This window comes from Caretta caretta, chromosome 6 (genome assembly GCF_965140235.1).
Source record: "Caretta caretta isolate rCarCar2 chromosome 6, rCarCar1.hap1, whole genome shotgun sequence".
In the NCBI taxonomy this organism is placed as follows: Eukaryota; Metazoa; Chordata; order Testudines; family Cheloniidae; genus Caretta; species Caretta caretta.
Genome location: NC_134211.1, coordinates 65,990,437 through 66,013,158, shown reverse-complemented (window position 1 = coordinate 66,013,158; position 22,722 = coordinate 65,990,437). Strand labels below are relative to the sequence as shown.

The following is a 22,722-nucleotide window of genomic DNA, read 5'->3' as shown; positions in this document are numbered from 1 at the left end:
TGCAAATATTTCATAAGAGAAGTTGAGGAGTCTGAGGATATCTGGCATGTTGTGAGTTATCAGGTCAAGTGAGCTGGGACATGAAATATAATGCCCTGATTCTGCAGGTAGAACTCCCTTTGGTGGCAATGTGGAGCTCCACTGGGGAGCAATTGCAGAATATACCCTTTGTTACATAAGGGTCGTGGAGTAATGAGTACCCTCCCCGTGTAGTTGTGCAAAGATATCAATCATTGCTTCAGGAACATTTGTAAGTAAAACATGAAACATTTGTTTTTCTGACAATTCTGAAAGCTGCTGAAGGGCAAAATGTTGCCATTTCTGTTGGGTTTAATGTGAAAATGGTGGTATCTGGCTTCTGGGGAAACTTGGCACATTTTACAGTAAGAAAAGATTTTACACTAAGAAAAGATTTTACGCAATTTCATCTGTGAACCTCCTTCTGAGTCAAAACTATCCCAAGAGAAGTCCTGGCTTTATGGATTTGTAGAAATTAAGGTTCAGGATGAAAAGAATCATCTTAATAAGGTCTTGCTCTTCCTTACTACTCACTTGTCATCCCTGAAGGCTCCAAGTTTCGGTCTGGCTAGTAGGGTGCCATGGCGTCTTTTCTGATAGTAGTCTACCTGGTCTGGAGTTAAACTACATCATCCAGGATAGCAAGAACCTCAGAACATGACACTATATTTAAGAGCTTAGGGACTGAGCCCACAAAGCATTTCACCCACCCGAGAAGGCATTTTGGAAGCAACAAAAGCTTGTATTTCATTTTTACCTAAAACATGAGACAAAAACTGCAAAATATTTTGTGGTTTGAAGAAACCATATAACAAAATAAATGTTTGTCCTTTTCTCCAGTACTGGGAATCTCTCTTTTCACACCTCTATATTCATCAAACAAGTGTGAGGAGCCACAGGTCCTGAACCCGGGCCCATGGGCTGCTGCCACATTCACAACTCCACCCAACAGCCTGCCAGGGACTGGCATATTGGGAGCCCTAGCACCTTACATTCCACTGAAAGTACCACCCATGCCACAAGGCCCTGGTTGGAGGATCTCTGGAGCCACTGTTTGGACCAGGTACACTATTTAACCCAGAAGGGGATACAAGACGCTGTCTGTGCAACAAAGTGGATCCTGGCTTGCTGTTGCTACTCCCAGCCTTGATGCTGGTTCCTGACTTCATCCCTGCCTTTTTCCTGGTTCCTGCTTTTCTTCCCTTGGCTTGACTCCCTGACTCTAATTCAGCTCTGGCCTCCGACTCTGGTCCTGACCTTCGGCTCTGATTCCTGGCTTTGACTCTGGATTCCATCCTCTGGTTCTGATCCTTGCTCCCATTGCCCAACTCCTGCTCTGACCACTGTGTCAGACCACCCACTTCCCAGCCCCTGACAACAAGGAACTATGACATATAATAAGTCACAACAGAGAAATATTGAGGGTCCAATTTTCACTTACACTAAGGCTCGTTTTATGGTTTTCTGGCAACATAAAGAGACTTAAATGGTGTGGATACAGCCCCCAGGGAGGTCCTGCTTAGCTGATGTAGTACCTAGGTTCAGAGGTCCTCCTCAGCTGATGTAGTACCAACAAAAAGGCTTGGTGCTGTCTGTGCTCTCAACACACAGTAAAGGAGGCAGATTGTGGACATGTTAGAACATAGGTGGGCTGCACTCGCTTATGTCTACTCTCAGTTTCCCAGGGCACTTAAGTGGCCTGGGGAAGCAGACCATAAATTAGAATAGCTCCAATTTACATCATAGGCCTTGTCAGTGCTTTCCTGGGTCCTGAATACAGTGAGCACAAAGATGGCTTAAAACTATCATCTCTCCCCCGCCCACTCAGCCCTGTCTCTAGTGCACAAACAGTGTAACTGAAAATCAGGCCAAAAGAGTTTTGATCACATGACGATAGGCATAAGGGGGAAAAATTAGTAGTCTGTAATATTATCAGAAATCCAGTTTCCTGTGTTGTTTAAAACAGCTTATTGATCTCATAAGATTTTAAACAAGAACAATTATTTTGTTTAAAGCGACAATGACAGGTTAAAAATCATATGGGTCAGATTTTCAGGTGATGTAAATTGGCTTGGATCCATAGAAATTAAAGTACAGCTAAACCAATTTATACCAGCTATAAAATGCAAGGACATCATTTACAGTTTACTGCAATACCTAAACTATAGATCAATCTATGATGATTGCCTTGACTATATTTTATACCATAACCCTAGTACTTCGAGATGAGATTTTCATACTAATCTTGAAATCAAAATCCTAAATACCATATTCTGCTCTCAGAACCATATTATGCTACTGTAAAACCAGTTACTCCACAAAAGTCACTGACTTACTCTCAGTATATATGAGCATAACTGGGAGCAGAATCTGGCTCCAAGTGTAAAAATATCTATACTATATTTCTTTTTGTTTTCTTCTCTCTCGCTTTCTGACAATTTTAGAATACACACACACACACACACACACAGATTGGCTGAGTAATATTTTGTATATGATTGTGTTGTAAACATGGGGTTTTTTATGTCTCCCATATGCATTAACTATATTAAAGCACTACAGAGGAAACCTGCCAGTAGAGATAACACACATCTTTGGAGTCTGCAGACATATCAGATGTCACAACTGAGTTTCGCTTGTATAGTTAGCATGACAGCATCAGAAAGAACCCCTTGATGCCTACACATTGTATTATAGCTCACACTTACCTGAGTAGTTTCCCCTTTTCTATCTGTGTATCCAAATATTTTATCTTTATATATATGGTGCATGCGCATGTATTATATAAAAATATACATACATGTATGTACACACACAAATACAAGCATATGTACTGTATCTACATGTAGTACAATTCCTTCATTACACAGGTGTTTGAAAATGTAATAAAGATCATGTTCTTTTCACAAAATCTTGTACTGAACAGTAGCTTCTTACAGATTCAACCACATTCTGACTATCATCTTCATCATCATACATCACCTTCTCACAACACCACCAACAAATCTGGGCTACCAAGGAAGTTGTTGCAGTTGATACATAAAAGGTGCAATATGGGTATATATGTGTTTATATATATGTTATCATTAACCATGCATAGAAATCAATATGGATACAATACAAATGACGCTATTATAACCATGCTGTCCTACTACAATGTGCAAGGTAAGCCATAACAAATATTGTAGTGTGAAAATAGCAAAACCACAACCTGCCTTTTAACGCTAACCAAAATTGGCCTATTGATGTGGTGATTTTTATCCAGATTGCACATTATGGAATTCTGCTCCCCTCCCCCCAACAACCCTTTCTTAAGAGCTACAGTTTTGATGAGCGACTGAATTAAAAGAAAAGCTGCAAAAAGGCTAGCTGCCAAAAAATTAAAAAAGAACTAAAAAGTTAAGCACCAACACCCCACAACTAAAAGTAAAATGCCGAGGAAAGAAAAAAAAATAAGGAACTTACCACACTGCGAGTGAACTTTTCTAGAGAAGTTCTACGACCTTGCTCATTCTCTGGCTTTAAGGGGAAAAAAAGTGGGGAGAAAAAATACAGAAAAAAAACCTTCAGCTTAAATGCAGTTTTTCAAAACAGCAGCAAAACATAAGGAAGCAAAAAAATAAACAAAATAAATTAAAAATTGGATTTTTTTTTTTTTTTGCAAACAGCAAACCCTTAAAGAATGAGAGCCACCAGCTGCCTTGGAGAACGACACTTTTTCTTCTCTTCTGTTAAAAATGTGCTCCATAGCTGAGTCAAAGCTACAAAACAGGGTCTGTGTAGTGTTGTTATTGATTTCTTGTTGAACTTTCCTTCTGTAGCTGTTTGTGCGGAGACCTCTGATTCTGGTTAACATCTGCCAAACAGTTGATTGGAGGCTCCTAGCCAGATTTTAGAAAGATGGAAGAACCATGTCAACTTTATAATGTTCTGGGGAGTGAATGCAGTGCTGGAGAAAAATAGCACTGGAATTACAGCCTGAACTCCTCTGATTATTGAGAGGGTAGAAGCAGATTTTCACCGCACTGCATCACTCAATGTGCCTCACCTCTTCTCAGGAGAAGCCACCTAGGTATGAGGCAGCATATGTACACTGTGTACGGCTGTGGAAAGATGAGGTCATGTTTTTGGCCCGGGTTTTGGTTTACACAGAGCTTAGGGATATTCATATGCTACAAGTCATAAATCTTCATTGTAATAAGACTGAAACACATACACCTCACCACATGAGGAACATGACTCACCTCAGGACTGAACAGTATTTCATTTGGCACAAGAGAGATTCTTTTGGCCACTAATGAGGAAAGAAATTGATGAGTTATTGGCATGTTTGTCAGTATGTTGAATGGAAAAGACCTAATAATTAGAAAAAAATCACAAGCCCTTGGCAGAGCACAACAGCCACCACCCTTCTCCATTGTTTGGCTGCATTTAGACATTAGTAAAAGGAAGTAGAGAACACATCCTTTCACTATATTTACACAGATCTCTCCAACAGCCAATAAATCCAGCAGAACATTTGACAATAAAGTACTCAGAGACTTTGTCCTTCAATCTGAATTTTCCGAAAAGATCCATGAGCATAAGGAATTTGAGAATCAACTCTTAAAGAGACTTGGGGAGTACAGTGAGATACAAAGCATCCATACCACCACACCTGACCATCTTCAAGGAACCCAGTTGAAACAGTCTGCAGAACTTTCTCAGTAATGATACATTGTCTGAGGAACAATACATTCAGAAGGACTGTCTGTACCACATAGTGCATGATTATAATTGCTCCAAACATAAATGGGTGTTCTCCATTTTATTGCTGTATGGTCCCATCGCCAAGATTTCCTATAGATAGGTTTGACTGTGTACAGAATAAAGTGGGAAATAGTCATGCCAAAAGTGACAGCTTGAGGATATGTCTGTATCAAATTGTGAAACCCATTTTGTTTCAGAAGCTCTGCTTTGTACTGTAACCTCCTTCTTGGAGTGTGACCTTCATGCTGTGTTGTAACCTCCAGGGTAGATTAAAGCACCCATTTTGTGGCAGGGACTTGATAGCTAGTGGAAAATTCTAAAAAGCTGAGACTGAGCAAACAAGGGCCACCAATGTTGGATAACTTCCCTACTGGAACAATAGATTTTCTATCAGTAGGGCCATTGACTTTGAATGACTGTCTACTCAGAAACTGATGGGGCCAGGGAGCGGGCTGGAGACTAGAACTTCTCCAGAAAGCACAGAGGTGAAGAGGGGTGCTTCTCTAAGCACTAGGCCAGACCACTGCCACAGGCAAGTAAGAAGACAAGAAGGGATACCTAGCTTAAGGATGCTGCCCAAACCCAGGACTCACAGGAAGGGTGAGATCAGGCCTGGGGGGTTGTGTTCAGGACTGTTTGCCATTCCCCAAAGATCCATAATTCCCTAGTGTGCTTTTTAAGAGCAAAGTGTATGGTTAACAAATTCCTTTATTACGCCTGCATTCCTGGCTCATCTGTCCCTGAAGGGGTTAGCTAAGAAACAAGAGCTCTCACAGCCAGGTGGATCCTGGGGGAATATGTCTAAGCAATTGGACATATTCCACTGCCCAAGAATAGCATCAAACACCCAGGGTCCATCCAGAAGTGTGCCCGAGAGACCAAGGGTTAGGGACAGTGATGAGTCATTACCCAGATGCAGGGGGCTTAGAAGCATATGGGTTTCAGCAGTGGGATCCATTAACAACTGACTGGTGTCCATCCAGAGAGGAGGACTGAACCAACTATGCAGACTGATGAAGAGAACAGCTGAAGAGGGCCGACAAGTTGTTATGGAAAACAGGAGAAATTCAGTAGTGTGATTGCAGACAGAAAGCTCTGAGCAGTGCTTGCACCCTGGAGACAGAGTCCTGGAAAGGAACTTATGTGAATGTGGCGAGCCAGGGAAAAGATGATGATATTGGGAGGATACAATTTATACTGGAGAAGAGGGAAGAAGAGAGGGCCATGTATATGAGATAAAACCCCTAAGAGAAACAGATACAAGTAAAGTACTTCTTTAGAATCTTCTGCCTGTGATTACCTACCAGCTGTGACTTCAGCTGGAATATCAACCCAAAATGACAAAGAAGGAGTACAGAAACAACAAAGAGAAGACACAGAGAATCCAAAAGGAAGACAGGTGAACTGGTGAAGGCACCTGTAACTGGATATATGCCAAGTCTTTACAAGATTATACTGCCAATTCATTACCTCTACCAACAAAGAGCAGCACTTTAATGCCTAGAAGACCAGACTGAACGAGCTGTCAGTGATGAGTCCTCAGAGACAGCAGGGCCAATGGAAATGGACATTGAAAGAAAACAACATCCCTTGTCTGCATGAGACAACCACGGAACATTCTCCTGTGTAACTATTTAAAAGAGCCAAGATGCCACCATAAGGCATCCAACACAAATGCTAGAGATTCTAGGATGATGAAAGTGTATAACTGATCTATCAAATAGTGTTATTTTAAAAAATATATTCGTTTACTGTGATTTTTAATACTAAGGACAGCATTTCAGTAGGGAGAGAAGAGGAACAATGAGGCCATGCTTTCAATACTAGTGTTCATTGTGCAGGTTATACTGATATTCATATTCAAGAACCATGTATAAAACAATGTTAAATTGAGGGTTTTGGCCAAATATAAGTTAAAATGGCAGGTGTAATTCCAAACTGGACCACTGGGGAAGCTGTTCATTGTGGCTTCTATATGGCATACCAGCAGCACCTCTCTGCGCAGTACAAGAGTTGGTGGGGGCAGGAAAGCTGACGTGGAAAGTAAATAAAGGAATGATAGGTAAGGGGTGGGGAAGATGAACAGACTCTTCCTTCTGATTGGGTAAACTCTTGGAGAGTCAGAGAAACTCACCCCGCCCAAAGGGGTCCAGCGTAAATCAAAATTGGGAAGAGCCCAGTACAGAAAGAAGACTCCTGCTCCAGGAAGTTAAGAAGTTATCGTAAGCGATGGTCCTAGTCTTATTGTAATAAATGTCTGCTTCTCAAGCAAACTCTTCATGCCTGTGAATTACTCCCAACCCTTCTACCTATCCAAAGAGCAACACCTTCCAGGATGCCCAGCTAGTGCCAGTTGTGCTGGTGATCTTTGTGAGTTGGACTTCTGTTGAACCTGTCATAATTTGGTCACTGTGTGACAGCCACTATCTTGACCAACTCTGGAGACTGAACCAGGGACATCGAGAGCTGAAAGCACAGATCTTTACTAGTGGAGCTAAAGAACCAGACTCCATAGCTGGGGGCCATAACAGATCTATACCCTGTGTGGATTGGGCACTGTGGGGGTTGTTTAACATTCACACCACAGTGTGTGAACGGAGGGAAGAGAGGAAAGTACAAGTAGCCTCCAGACTCACTCATATGTGGCCAGTGTAAGATTAAGTCACAATTGCAGTCCCTGTGCACGGGGAAGGGCAGAAACTCCTTCTTCCATGCACTCACAGGGAAGCATGTCTCCCCAGGGGAGGCACATGGGAGAGGTAGGGAGAAAGTGAGGCATGGAGCTGCCCTTTGACACAGATCAGGCCAAGTGCACCACTGCATCAATCTAAAGGACAACATAGACTGTGCAGTACCTTTGTGCACTGGGCCTCTCAGAAGCACTGTCCCTTTTTGACAGTGGTGTAGCTAGGAGTGGAAATTCGGGTGGGCCCCGACTTTCAGGTGGAGGCAGAGGTGAAAATAAGCCAGTACGGTCCGGTACGGCATACAGGCGAGAGCAAGTACCCCACAGCGGCCGGAGCCCCAGACCCTTTAAAGTGCTGCCGGAGCCCCTGAGGTAGTGGTGTCTGGGCTCCAGTGGTGCTACAAAGGTCCCGCGGCTCTGGCTGCTGTGGGGAGCCCCGGGCCCTTTAAAACACCGCCCAAGCCCTGCTGCCGGAGCCCTGGGGTAGCGGTGGCAGGGCTCTGGCGGTGATTTAAATGGCCAGGGTCTCCAGCTGCTTTGGGAAGCCTCGGGCTCTTTAAAGCACCCCCCTGAGTCCCGCTGCCGAAGCCCTGGGGTAGCGGCGGGGGGCCTTTAAATCACCCCTGAGCCCTGGGGCTCCCAGCTGCAGAGGCAGCTGGGAGCTCCGGGGGTGATTTAAAGGCCCCAGGGGTACCAGCCACAGCCAGAGCCCTGGGGCCTTTAAATCTTGATTAAAGGGCCTGGGTATTTAAAGGCCCCGCCTCTTCCGGTCGAGGCCACGCCCCCCCAGAGCAGGACTCCAGAGTACTGGTAAGTCCTTTAAGTTCCTTTCACCCCTGGGTGGACAGGCAATGACAGACCGTGCCAGCTCAGCTTCTCCCCCGACACTATGCCCCCTTCCTAGCCCTGGTGCCCCCAGACACAGGCCTTCACCTGCCGAGCTGGGCACGCTCATGGGGCGACTCAGAAAATGGCAAGGCAGAGCTGCCGGAGTGTAGATTTCTGAAGGGCGGGCGCATAGCTCCGCCCTAGATTTCAGGTGCCCATGTGATGCTCTACACCCCTACTCAGATTTGGGTGGGCCTAGATGCTGAGTGGGTGGGCTCCAGCCCACTCAGGCCCACCCATGGCTACATCCCTGCTTCTTGACCTCCCACTGAAGTGATGCAGCTTTGCCTCATCCTCAGCAATGCCCAGTGCTTTAACGGCACAATTTTGACAATGAAATGTAATGTCTAGGCCAGTGGTTTTCAAACTTTTTAGGCTGCGTACCCCTTTCCAAATAAAGTAGTCTACCACGTACCCCCATCTGAGATAGGGTCATATATACCTATGAAAACAGAAAAAAGAGAGTCTGTAAAAGGGATAGCACAATGCAATACGATGCACAAGCCCTGGAGAGTGTTGTCCCCGATACAATTATTCTAGCAAACATAGGCATAGTTTAACTTCTGTATTCGGGGAGGCGTATGGATCCCAGTCAGCAGCTGCTGCTCTCCGGCCACCAAGCTTTAAAGGTGGCGTTGCCGCCACCAGCAGCAGCACAGAACGTCAGAGCCGGCTGGTTGGAAAGTGGCGGCTGCTGGCCGGGCTGTTCCTGTTGTTGGCAGCACGGGAGGGCTCTGTTTTTAATCCTGCTCCTGTACTGCCCCTCAGTGCACCCACTCCCACCTGCTCCCGCACTGTTTCTTGAATTTTTATCCCACCCCCAGCACCTGTGGGGCCCCAGTCCTGCTGCAGGGCTCTCCGCTGAAGGCAGCATGACCACCAGCAGCCGCGCAGAAGTAAGGGTGGCGATGGGGGCTGACGGGGCGGCCCATCCCCTTTGCATGACGATGCATGGAGGGTTAGAGTTTTCTAATCCCTTTGGGTGGGGAAAAGGAGATGCAGGGGCTGCTCAGCCCCTGTGGAGGTGCATGAGGACTCCATTCCCTCCGCACGGATGAGTTGGGAGGGTTGGGGGTTCCCATCCCATTGCTTGGGGGTGCAGGAAAAGTGGGTGGGTGCTAGTGGAGAGACATCCTGAGAACAACATGTCCAGCCATTGCTAGGACAATTTTAGAGCCCTGACGTGGGACTGGGATCCCACAGATGCCGTAGGGCCCACTGTCTTAATAGCAGAAGCATGGTAAAAATTCAGGAAACAACGTGGGAGTGAGTGGGAGTGGAAGTGGGTATTGCGGGATGGGATGGGAGCAGGATTAAAAAAAACAGTCCTCCTGCACTGCATACAACATGAACACCCATGGCCAGCAGCTGCTGCTGGCCAGCTGCCCCGATCTGAACTTCTGCACTGCTGCCTCGCTGCTGCTGCTCACCACCAGGAGAGCTAGAAACGTGGCTGTTTTTGAAAAGTTAGACTCTGGAGCTCCTTTTGGTAGCAAAGGTTCAATTCTCTGGCAAATTCTGCAACTGAAGAATCAGGAATGTCTGGAACACTATTGTAGGGAAACTGGAGTGGGTGGTGTAAATGGACCACAAGGATTCAGTTTGGGGCACTGAAATTTTGTATCAACTGACAAGCTGTAGCATATAAGTTTTACTGAAAGGGTTCACTGGGAACTACCATCTGAAAATTTAGCCCTGCTAAGGTCCTATATTGAAACCTGCCTTGCAAACACTCCCAGCTCCAACATATGACACACTTACGGTGAACTGTATTAACGCAATAGCCCTGAGTTTAAATCTAACTGTCTACGGTATCTACAGAACACCAGTCACCAGAGTATCAAGTTGTTGATCAAAGCGTTACATTTTTCTATTAAAATAAAAAGCACTCAAACCTGGCTGCAAGCCAAGCAGCTGACATGCACAGTTTCAGCAGGAGCGCACATTTGTGCTGGCTGTATTGCTCTCCAGCATTTCCTGCCTGCTTGTCTACAAAATGTGTGACTGGCTATGTGTTATTGAGGTAACCGCTTGCCTGCCTTAGTCCAGCTCAAACCAAAGGTGCTTGAGGCTGCCTTGCAAAGTGGAGGAAGGAAACTGAAAAATAAAGTAGTAAGAATTCAGAAAAATAAAGAGTAAGGATCTCTGTATGTTGTTTGAATATGTCAGGTAAAGCATAGGAAGTGCACCAAAATGTGTTGAAGTATGACAACGATGCTCGTACAAACACACAAGCTTGTTCAAGCAGTCCTCAAACGTGGAAAAAGAAAACTTACCCTCATCAACAGTAAACAGACATAGCTACAGTACAAGCTAACAGTAGGATACAGATTTTTTAAAATTTTAAAAAGCTTTTATTAAAAACAGCTGAGCCCAACTAGGTGTAGAAAAAATCCAGAATATGATGGGCTGTATCACTAACCATTTACTGCAGCTCTCTCTGTCTTTTTTCTATTGGTTAATTATTTATCAAACTGTTCCGATTTTAGTTCTTTTGAGTAAAGAGTCTGTTAGTACAGGGCAGTGTAGACATTAGAAAACCAACTACAAATGATTAACAACATGATTAGTAGGAAATCTCTTAGCATTCTTATGGCACTCAAATAAAGCTCTATCGCTAAGAGTGAAGTCAGTCACACTTCCTCTGAAGGGATTGAGAAGGGGATGGAAAGGTGCTGAAGTTAGCTTGGCAGACGCGATAAGGAGACAGAGAAGGTGAGAGAGCATGAGACTGGTTTTCAAAGAAAACTTGTTTGCAATGGAGACTCCTCCCATGAATGCTAATATGACTTTTGAGTTCTCTTCTCTTTCTGATATGTATACTAAGGTCCCAGTTGTGCTCGTGCTGGAACCAATGAAAGTTTTGCCATTGACTGAAGGAGAGCATGAACGAGTTCTAAGAGCTCAGTATTCTACACTGTAGGTCCACCTGTTACTAATTTCTCCTCAAGGCTTTTGTGTTTCAGAAGCATGAGATTCATGTATTTCAAAAGGAACAATATTTTACTAGGCATAATTATAAGCAAGGCTTGAAAAATTCCCTTGATACTCACTCACCTGTGGACTAAGAGTCAGGTTATCAATTACCCTGCACCTCACGTAGTCATTGATACCAGCGCAGAATGAGTGGAAAACATTGCTAGATCAGAGGGGTGGCAATTTACACCTACTTTGCACGCACTAGCACAGGGCAATATGGAATATGGCCCGATGTGTTCTTGTTACGGGAGAAAAACAACTACCCTACCCTCCTAAACCAAGCACATTTTATTTACATTGGCGCATCAGCTCTCCCTCCCCAGTAAACTGATGATAGATCCCACTCCCACCTATTTGCAGAGCTCCTCCACTGTTCTACCCCTCCTGGGGCTCAGATAGCTCTCAGCCCCTCATCTGCAGCTCGGCCCTCTCCAACCCTCCCCTCTCCTTCTCTTAGAAGACGGTGGCTCAAAGGCCCCCCTGCCCCTCCTTTTTGGTGAGAATGGCTCTTGCTGCTTGCTGTTCATTTTACACAAACGTTCCACTCTCAGAAGAACGTCGGTGCATCAGCCACTGTCCTTACTGCCCCATCTCCTGAACGAGACTAGCAGTCTCAGGGCCCCTCCACTCCCTCCCTCCTATTTATCTAGGTTCTTAGAATGACCCCTCCTGTTGAAGGAGCACCAGGGCTTGAGCTGCTCTGCTTTTTTCCTTCTCCTCAGAGCAGGAGCCAATGAATATCTAGCCCTCCTCAGCCAACACACCCTGTCAAAATCGCTATTTGCCCTCGGTGAGTGGCTGAGGAGGTTTTTCAAGGCCTAAATGTAACAGGCATTTCTTCTCTTGCATAAAGCTCACTGTCATCCAAGGACATGGCCATTTTTTGGCTCCTGAGGGGAAGGGATGGTGGTTATTGCCCACTATAAAATGTGATAATGTATGTATCAATAGAAATATGGGCAAACTGATGTTTGGTCTTGCACAGCACAGGTGTGGCATGTTGTGCGTATGCACAAGAAGTAAAACGCAATGGGTAGGCGAAGGAGTGCAGCAGAACCCAATCCTGCATCGGTGAGACAGCTGCTGACAGCAACTTAATGAGTCCTACTTAGAAGCAGGAGTGAGGCCCACAGACAAACACATAGCTAAGTTGCTCATCTGCATGCTTACTAGGCTAAAGGCCTTTTCTCCTCAGATACATGGATGCACTGCTCACATCCTTCCCCTTTTTCACCCTGCCCTTTTCAGAGTAAGGAGGCAGGCAGGCATGCAAGGGTGACCTACTTCTGTGCAATGCAGAGACCTACATCTAGCCCTTAATCTTCCTTGTTCCTACATGTAGCCTCCAAACACACCCCTGCTGGAGCCAAGTCTTGCACTCCAAGTAGTATACCATGGATTTGCAGGCTCTAGGCCATCATATTGTGGTACATATAACAATGACAACAGTAGGAAAGAAGAAAAACTCCATCATGAATGAATAAGGAACTCCTAGTCTATACATGGCCCATGTCCACCATCTGTATATCCATGAGTCTGTGTAAAGTATATTCATTTTCCCCTCTCCTCCTCATAACTCTGCCAATGTATTTGAATCCTGGCCCACAAGCCCCTCTTGCTCATTCCACTTCCAGACCCTGGATCAGAAACTCTCACATGTGCAGTTATTTTGTGATGGAAAAATGATACTTTGCACTTACACAGTGCATACAATATAGAGATTTGGACCTGAGGATCTAAAAATATGCCAGACATTTTTACAGATGTTAATTAAGACTCACAACATCTCTGCTACACAGGTCAGAATTATTACCTGCATTTTACAGAATGGGGAGTATAAGGCATAGAGAGATTAAGTGACTTACCCAAAGTCACACAAGAAAATTAGTGGAAAAGCCAGGGAACAAACACAGATCTCATGATTCCCAATCCTGTACTTTTGCCACATGGCCCATATATGGGATGCAATGTATGGCAATGACCCAAAATGAGGGGGACACAAAAATACATTCATACAAGAAACTTAAAATGCAGTGGGATTCACTTCCTCAGTATAAATAACTTTCTGTAATCTCAGTTCCATGATTCTGCATTTCTGCCATAATTAATAGTGAACAAGAAAAGCGAAGGCACATCACAGGTTTGGAATGCGAGCTGTCCCTTGAAATGAGGGACACTTGGGAGGTATTCCCGACAAGGATTCCAACTTTTGGGGTGAAATCCTGGCCCCATTGAAGTCAATGGCAAAACTCCCACTGACTTCAATAAAGCCAAATTTTTACTCTTGGGATTTAAACTGAAATCCTCAATATTGAAAGGCTCTGGTATCCCACTGTTCTTCCTTTACCCCCAGTCCACATTCCAGGCTGCCTCAAGAAGCCTTAAAGGACTCTCTCAAATCTGCTATAAAACTACTAAGGATCTACCAGGTAGGTCAGCATATGGAAACTTCATTTTCTTTCAGTCACCATCTTTGTGCAATCAGGGGTACGTCTACTAGCTGAACAAAGTAAGATGTGCTTTACAGCTTCTGAAGTAACTTTAATTTCCCCCCACCATATGTTAAATTGGTGAATGCCACATCTACATGATTTTTGCCACTGTTTTTTTTTTGCTTGGATATGTTTACTTGAGTACTCACAGCTCTTTCTAAAATAAACTAGATTCTTATTTCCACTGCAGTGTTAGCATGACACTGAAATCTGTTCCTCTGGTGGCATGAGAATCGTTAAAGTCATGCTGACGGGTCTAGCACTTGATCTGACAGCAAACAATGATTCCAAAGAAATCTTTCATTCAAAACTGGAGCTGGGAGGAGAACTTCCCTTTGTATTAACACATGAACCATCAGGTCCTAATGTTTTGAAAGGGAGAACTTGAGAGGGAGAACATACAGGGACTTCCGTAGGGATAAGACAGCAAAGGTTTTTAATTTCTTTTACATCATCACATGGTGTTCAAGAGTTTTAACTGCACCTCTTTCTTTCCCTCAACCTCTGAATTCTGACCCAGGTTTAAAGAGCAACTAAAATTTCAAATGTCAGCTAGGACTTTGTATTTCTTCTTCTGGTCTGTACTCGTCTAAAACCAGCTGGTTTTAAAACACAGGGCCAGTTTATGTCCTCAGTCACACCACTGCAATCCAACTGAAGCGAATGCTAGGCACAATGGAGAGTAAAGTTTGGCTCATTATGTCACGATATGCATTTTAAGGATCCATAATAACAATGAGCATGTAAAAAGTCAATGGGATTTCATTGAGTTGTGCCAATAAATTGTAATTTGACAGCCCATTGAGAATGCAGTGGAGAAACAGCAGAGAGTATGGTGATGGAAAACCACAAGCTTAGGCTGCAGTAGCTGGAAGTAATTGTATCTAGTGTTTTGTAAGTGGGTCATACAAAGGTAGGTGTGTGGACACAAACACATTCTCGCTCTCTCTTGCAGAGTACTGGAGCAAGCTCGGAGGTACAGAAAGCATTTAAACACAGCCACAAATGCAGAGGTAAGTATCTTACCTTCCAACCCCCCTTGCCTGAATAGAACTGTCTGGATAAGAGCTGACTTAATCCTACAGAATCCATCCTTTGCTACTCTGAGTGGGGAATTCCTGGCAGAAAATATGTTGCTGGCAGTGGACGTGCTGACACCCAGGGGATGAAAAGAACTGAGGCCCAGGTCTTTGGTGAAGAACATGGCTGAAGTTCTTGATTTCTCTCTGGGTTACAATTATTTCTTGTTTAAAATAAAAAGCAAACATTTTCGGGGAGCAAAGAGCTGGGAAAAGGAGGAGGGGGTAAGACATTACAGGGAGGTCCCCAGGTAAGGCATCCCAAAGGAAGATCACATGGTTACATCTAGGATACTGTACCATCTCCCCAATCTTGTTACCCTGACTAGTAAATGAACACATTTATGGGGTCTAATTCTGATACAAGATATCATCTTTGTCATGAAGAGGAGACAGTGGACTTCTAATTGCCTGCATTGAGTTTGGAAGACACCAGTGTAATCTGAGCATTTTTCCATATTCTGTGTTTTGACTGGCTGGCCATTCTACCTTTCCCCTGCCATGGTTGCCAAAGCTCTATATAGGGATGCCATACCCTAGGCCTTCAGGTGAAGGAAACAAATGTTCTCAAAAACAAAAAAAGTAAATGAAACAATATTCCCATTTTCACACTAGCAGCAAGCAGCAGGTGAGAATCAAAAGGTGCTAAGAGATGCAAGCATGTCCTTCCCAAAAGATACCTTCTTCTTCGCCAGAAATAAGTCTTGGTACGTGTTAGAACGGAGGAAACGTGCATAGCTGTCACTCTTCATCAGCTTGTAAATGTGCTCCTGTAAGGCAGTAGGAAAGGAAAGTTTGAGAATTGTTACCAAATGCCATTCAGAAATCAGAGGGATTCAAAACAGTCCAATGAAAGGGAGAGAGAGAGAGAGAGACAATTAGAAAGAGGGGGCAAAGTCCTAATTATAATAATTTATCATTTGTATTGTGGCAGTGCCCAGGAGCCCACGTCCTGGAGAACTCTATTATGCTAGGCACTGTACACCCCACCCAAAGATGGTCCCTGCCCCAAAGAGCTTGCATGTATTAATCTGCAGCCTAAAAAAGGGTTGATTTTGTAAAGCCCAAGGCTCTCAGAAACTACTATATTATGACCAGATTCTGCCATCTAGTGCTATTGAAATAAAAAAGACTACTGAAGGAGTGTTGTACTACTTACATGAGAATAAGCGTGAAAGAATCTGTCCCTTAATGTCCTATCATCAAGGTTCGAACAACCATTAAGAGTTTACTCTGAGGATGTCATACTTACAATCTGATACTCCGCTTCAGAGCTTTGGTGGGTGGAGTTTCTCTGCAATCAGACAGCTGTTTCTCCCCTACCCCACATCATCAACTTGCTTGTTCAGTTTTAATTCATAATTGAATGTATCTTGAGAAACTCAGTTATTTTTCTACTTCCCCTGTGAACTCTTAATAACCCTCATGCCAAACACAACAAAATCAAACCTAAATATACTTGATTGAGTAAAGACAGAGAATAGCAGTAAAAAAGAGAATCTAATTCACAAGAGGAAAAACAGGAACACTGGACATTCCTATTAGTTCTTTGCCTGTGGAAACCTCTTTTATGCTGTTAAATTGTGTATATTTATATCATAAGAAATCTTTTTCCCCGACCCCAAAGCTTCAGTATTTAAGTGCACATGAACCTTTAGGAGAGAGGGAGAACCAGTGAAGGAGTTGGTTGCAACCCAGCAACGCTCCAGCATCCATATACTTTTGCTCAATCCTGGAATTGTATGTGTGTGTCTGAGTATTACCTTATTCAACGTTTTTACTGTGTTCTCTGTAAGGTAGGCATTGCTGGCAATCTTTTTACTCAGACACAGTATAATCTTTACCCTCTGATGTGACCTGGCTTGGAGCAAACCTTTACTTGTCAGTTTTGCTTATTCACTTTCTGATGCCATCATCCTCCAGTGCTGCAATGTTCTATAGCTAATGAATAGCACAAGATTTTACAGAAGAAAAGCCTGTTTACAGCAAAGCCAAAGTCTTTCTGTCCTACTGCATCCTTAAGAAAGAGAATCTCAAAAGACGTAAACACAAGCAAAGTGGGAGGGTAGCTTTATTTCCCACTACCAATACGGCCATGAGATTTGACTTCCCCTCTCCAGCAGCCATGGAATATTTGCTCTAGTTGTTTAGCATTGAACATAGAGAGCCAAACTCATAGCCAACTAGAGGGAAAAAAATAAAGTATATGTCATGAGTTTGGTCATTAAAAGCCTTATATTTTTCTTGTGTGCATGTGACATTATTTATTAACTCTCACAGTATTTCAGTAAGATTGTAGAACTCGACTGTATTAAATTCAGCTGGATGATGACTGGCTCAAGTTAATTTCCTCTTATATCACTAACTCCATGCCCAGCAACGAGTATTTCACAATGGGCAAGAAATCAAACTATGTCAAAACACACACAAGCTTTCCCCTGCCCTCAGACCAGGAGCATTGTAGAGATAATTCCCTCTGTAGGTTGGGAATATTTGGAGGCATTGATGGAGGTGACATTCCTGGTCTCTAGAGAGTAAGTGTGTCTGGAGTGTCATAGAGGATCAGTGTCTGTGTAGGGACTGGGCCTATCACGGAGATGAGATTCCCTGCCTCTGAGGACATGCTGGGAGCACAGTAGAGATTATGGCCTCTGAGGAGTGGGTGGAGGAAAGTGTAGATTTCATCACTTTTTAGCATAGTTATGAAGAATATTCTAGCCTTGGAGAAGGCTACAGGGGGGCCTGAGCACAAAAAATGTGCTGTAATACATTATTGGTGCAGGGGTTTGGATGCCACTTAATGGGGGGAAAAAACATAGTGGCCTATACTGTCCGAGGACCTGACAATTTCTGCATGGCCCAATCCCATATTCCAAGAATCATTGCCTCAGGTGGTGCCTTTAGTGAGTGCTGATGTCTGGGATCTAGTACATAATGGAGAAACCTGCATTCAGATCCTGAGGCTTGCTGTCAAAAGGAAATGATCCTCCTGGGGTAAAAATATTTTCAGTCCTCATAGCCGCAGAGACATACAGACAGATGGCACTAGATGTTTGCAGGTTAGAGAGAGATGTACCAAACCAGGTCAGTTCACAGTAAAGCTGTTGCACCTGTACTGTAACAAGGGCAAACTGTCCTCCTCCAAGCCAAGACAACAGCCTGTATTTGTTCTTTGTTAGAAAGAGTAGGGACTTTACAGCGGAGGCTGGGAGAACAAAACAATGATTCATCAGATCTTGAGATTAAAGAAACAGTGAGCTGACACCTTGACTGTGTCCCTCCCAGGAAAGACAAGGCAGAATCACACCCAAAGCTCTAATGTAGATATATTCATGTAATTTTTACTGAACATTCTCTCTGGGTTTCCACACCTTGGAACCAGCAAACAATGATATTGCAACTGTTCCTCTGCAGGGCACTGACATTATGGAATTGTTGATAATTATTCCTAAACTTTGAACATTAATGAGGAAAGGTGGTTGAGCATGGGAAATAGCTTCCAAAAGCAAAATCTTGTTCTTCAGTTATAAGTGTTCAAGGGTTTTCTTAAACTCATGACTGATGACATGACGGATATGCTGATCATTTAATAACATAGCTTTTCTGAAACATTCACTGGACATCTGAACCAGCTGTTCATGTTTTGCAGGGGCTGCAGAGTGTCTTCCAGCTTACACCTGCTCAGCATAGCTCCCACTGACTCACTTGAAGAGCTGCTGAGAATGGACCACAAAGGTTCCAGTTTGAATTGTGGCTGCAATAATGTGCATACACAACAAATCCAGCCACTGGATGGTGGATTCTAATAACTGGCTAAGTCTATACTGGTCTTTGATACCCTCCATTAATAGTCACCAATGTATTGTTGATACAACTGTCATGTTAGAATCTAGGGAACCTGCAGCCCATTGAGATGACTTGTAATTACAGTGTCTAGCACCTCACAATTTCTGAAATACACAGAAAAACAAGCAAATTCAAAAAATAAATATTGGGGGAAAGACAGATTGACAGTGGGGTATGTGGGAATTTAGCTGCTCTACTCTCATATAGGGCAAATAGGCGAGTCCCATTGTACATATGACTTTAATTCATTCCTTGTTCTGGGCTATCATTACTACCTACTGTGATCCCATTTCCTAACCTACAGAGCAGCTGCATGTGTTTCTCTTCTTTACTGTGTGGCTGAGAGGATGAATAACCTGTTGGGAGGCTATAATCTTTCTCTACAGACATTTTTAGGGATGCGAAAGTGCAATGCCCTCTACAGACATGCACATTCCAAGACATACTTATCTACATGGTGCTGCTGACAGGAAATTCAGGGCTTTCCAGTTGGAACATTGGAAGAATATTGCATTTTACAGAGCATGTATCCCAAATCAACGAGTTAGCTGCAATCAGCACAGTGACTATGTAAAGCAAACACACTACTTATGCGATCCACAACGGCTCAGTTGCAACTCTGGACAGTAGAGCCTATTTCATCAGGAGAAGGTTGGGCAGTTTGCTGGAATTGCCCATTACTCTTACTCAAGGAGTGCCATGGAAAAGTTATGTTCTGCCTTGCACTGTTGTTCAGAAGAAGGAAGAGACATTTTATTTTAGGAATAGCAACAAGTCCCCTAGCAATCCTTAGGTACTGCCCCTCAGCGTTAGCAATCACAATGAAACTAACAAAACCTCAGTCCCGTGCACTAACCTTAAGACAACACCCCTCTACGTAATGGTCTAAAAAATAAGCCTATAATATAAATCTCATAAATGACTTTTAAACATCAGTGAAGGGAGCATCCTACTTTTACAACTCTAGAGTAAGAGGAAAAGAGCATTTTTCAAGAACAGGCCAGGGGGCTGGCTCTTATTATCCATCCCATTGGCTCTGTCTAGGGCCTTCTCTCAGAGGCTCAACTCACCAAACCACAGTCTTACGTTGTTTCTGTCACATAAGAGTGCCACCATCCAATCACAGTGGACGAGGTGCATGATATTGCATTGAAATGTAGGTCATCTAGTCCATGCCCGCAGGACCAAGTATACCTAAACCTTCCCTGATAGATGCTTGTTTAACTTGTTCATAAAAACCTCTAATGTTGTGAATCCACAACTTCCTTGGTAACCTATTTCAGTCCCTAACTACCCTTATAGTTAGAAAGTTTTTCCTAATATCTAAACTGAGTCTCCCTTGCTGTATATTAAGCCCATTACTTCTTGTCCTACCTTCAATGGACATGCAGAACTTAATGTTAATCACAGTCCTCTTGAAGACAGACCTTAACTTATCTGAAGACTGTTAACAGGTCCCAAACAACCTTCCTTTCTCAGGACTACGCCTGCCCATTTTTTTTATACCTTTCCATATAGGTCAAGTTTTCTAAAGCTTTTGTCATTTCTATTGCTTTCCTCTGGACTACCTCCAATTTGTTCACATCTTTCTTAAAGTCTGGCACCCAGAATTGGACACAGTACTCCAGGTCAGGCCTGGAGTCGAGCAGAACAATAACCTCCCGTGTCTTACAAATGACACTCCTGTTAATATAGCCCAGAATGTTATTTGCCTTTTTTGCAGTTGCATCACAGTTGACTCATAGTCAATTTGTGATTCACTATAACCCCTCCTTTCCTGCAGTAATAACGCCTAGCCAGTTAGTTCCCATTTTGTATTTGTGCTTTATTTTTCCTTCTTAAGCCTTGGTCTACACTAGGACTTTAGGTCGAATTTAGCAGCATTAAATCGATGTAAACCTGCACCCGTCCACACGATGAAGCCCTTTATTTCGACTTAAAGGGCTCTTAAAATCGATTTCCTTACTCCACCCCTGACAAGTGCATTAGCGCTTAAATCGGCCTTGCCGGCTCGAATTTGGGGTACTGTGGACACAATTCGACGGTATTGGCCTCCGGGAGCTATCCCAGAGTGCTCCATTGTGACCGCTCTGGACAGCACTCTCAACTCAGATGCACTGGCCAGGTAGACAGGAAAAGAACCGCGAACTTTTGAATCTCATTTCCTGTTTGGCCAGCGTGGCAAGCTGCAGGTGACCATGCAGAGCTCATCAGCAGAGGTGACCATGATGGAGTCCCAGAATCGCAAAAGAGCTCCAGCATGGACCGAATGGGAGGTAAGGGATCTGATCGCTGTATGGGGAGAGGAATCTGTGCTATCAGAACTCCGTTCCAGTTTTCGAAATGCCAAAACCTTTGTCAAAATCTCCCAGGGCATGAAGGACAGAGGCCATAACAGGGACCCGAAGCAGTGCCGCGTGAAACTGAAGGAGCTGAGGCAAGCCTACCAGAAAACCAGAGAGGCGAACGGCCGCTCCGGGTCAGAGCCCCAAACATGCCGCTTCTATGATGAGCTGCAGGCCATTTTAGGGGGTTCAGCCACCACGACCCCAGCCGTGTTGTTTGACTCCTTCAATGGAGATGGAGGCAATACGGAAGCAGGTTTTGGGGACGAAGAAGATGATGATGATGATGAGGTTGTAGATAGCTCACAGCAAGCAAGCGGAGAAACCGGTTTTCCCGACAGTCAGGAACTGTTTCTCACCCTGGACCTGGAGCCAGTACCCCCCGAACCCACCCAAGGCTGCCTCCTGGACCCAGCAGGCGGAGAAGGGACCTCCGGTGAGTGTACCTTTTAAAATACTATACATGGTTTAAAAGCAAGCATGTGAAAGGATTACTTTGCCCTGGCATTCGCGGCTCTCCTGGATGTACTCCCAAAGCCTTTGCAAAAGGTTTCTGGGGAGGGCAGCCTTATTGCGTCCTTCATGGTAGGACACTTTACCACTCCAGGCCAGTAACACGTACTTGGGAATCATTGTACAACAAAGCATTGCAGTGTATGTTTGCTGGCATTCAAACAACATCCATTCTTTATCTCTCTGTGTTATCCTCAGGAGAGTGAGATATAATTCATGGTCACCTGGTTGAAATAGAGTGCTTTTCTTCAGGGGACACTCAGAGGTGCCCGTTCCTGCTGGGCTGTTTGCCTGTGGCTAAACAGAAATGTTCCCCGCTGTTAGCCACAGGGAGGGAGGAGGGTTGAGGGGGTAGCCACGCGGTGGGGGGAGGCAAAATGCGACCTTGTAATGAAAGCACATGTGCTATGTATGTAATGTTAACAGCAAGGTTTACCCTGAAGAGTGTAGCCACTGTTTTATAAAATGTGTTTTTTTAAATACCGCTGTCCCTTTTTTTTTCTCCACCAGCTGCATGTGTTTCAATGCTCACAGAATCTTCTCCTTCCCAGAGGCTAGTGAAGCTTAGAAAGAAAAAAAAACGCACTTGAGATGAAATGTTCTCTGAGCTCATGCTGTCCTCCCACACTGACAGAGCACAGACGAATGCGTGGAGGCAAATAATGTCAGAGTGCAGGAAAGCACAAAATGACCGGGAGGAGAGGTGGCGGGCTGAAGAGAGTAAGTGGCGGGCTGAAGACAGGGCTGAAGCTCAAATGTGGCGGCAGCATGATGAGAGGAGGCAGGATTCAATGCTGAGGCTGCTGGAGGACCAAATCAGTATGCTCCAGTGTATGGTTGAGCTGCAGCAAAGGCAGCTGGAGCACAGACTGCCACTACAGCCCCTGTGTAACCAACCACCCTCCTCCCCAAGTTCCATAGCCTCCACATCCAGACGCCCAAGAACGCGGTGGGGGGGCCACCGGCCAACCAGCCACTCCGCCACAGAGGATTGCCCAAAAAAAAGAAGGCTGGCATTCAATAAATTTTAAAGTTGTAAACTTTTAAAGTGCTGTGTGGCATTTTCCTTCCCTCCTCCACCACCCCTCCTGGGCTACCTTGGTAGTCATCCCACTATTTGTGTGATG

The 22,722-nt window shown here is 44.3% G+C and overlaps 1 protein-coding gene across 5 annotated transcripts in view; it reads right to left on the bottom strand.

The window, feature by feature from the left end:
* Positions 1-22,722, bottom strand: part of RGS6 (regulator of G protein signaling 6) — a 526,529-nt gene that overhangs the window by 38,952 nt on the left and 464,855 nt on the right. For 4 of the 5 annotated variants that reach the window (XM_048853871.2, XM_075129659.1, XM_048853872.2 and 1 more), the window contains 2 exons: positions 15,572-15,661; positions 3,484-3,537 (listed from right to left, as the gene is read on the bottom strand). In XM_048853871.2, coding sequence (XP_048709828.2) covers positions 3,484-3,537; positions 15,572-15,661 — 144 coding nt within the window. The remainder of the gene's footprint in view (positions 1-3,483; positions 3,538-15,571; positions 15,662-22,722) is intronic. The other variant, XM_048853873.2, reaches the window with a different exon arrangement.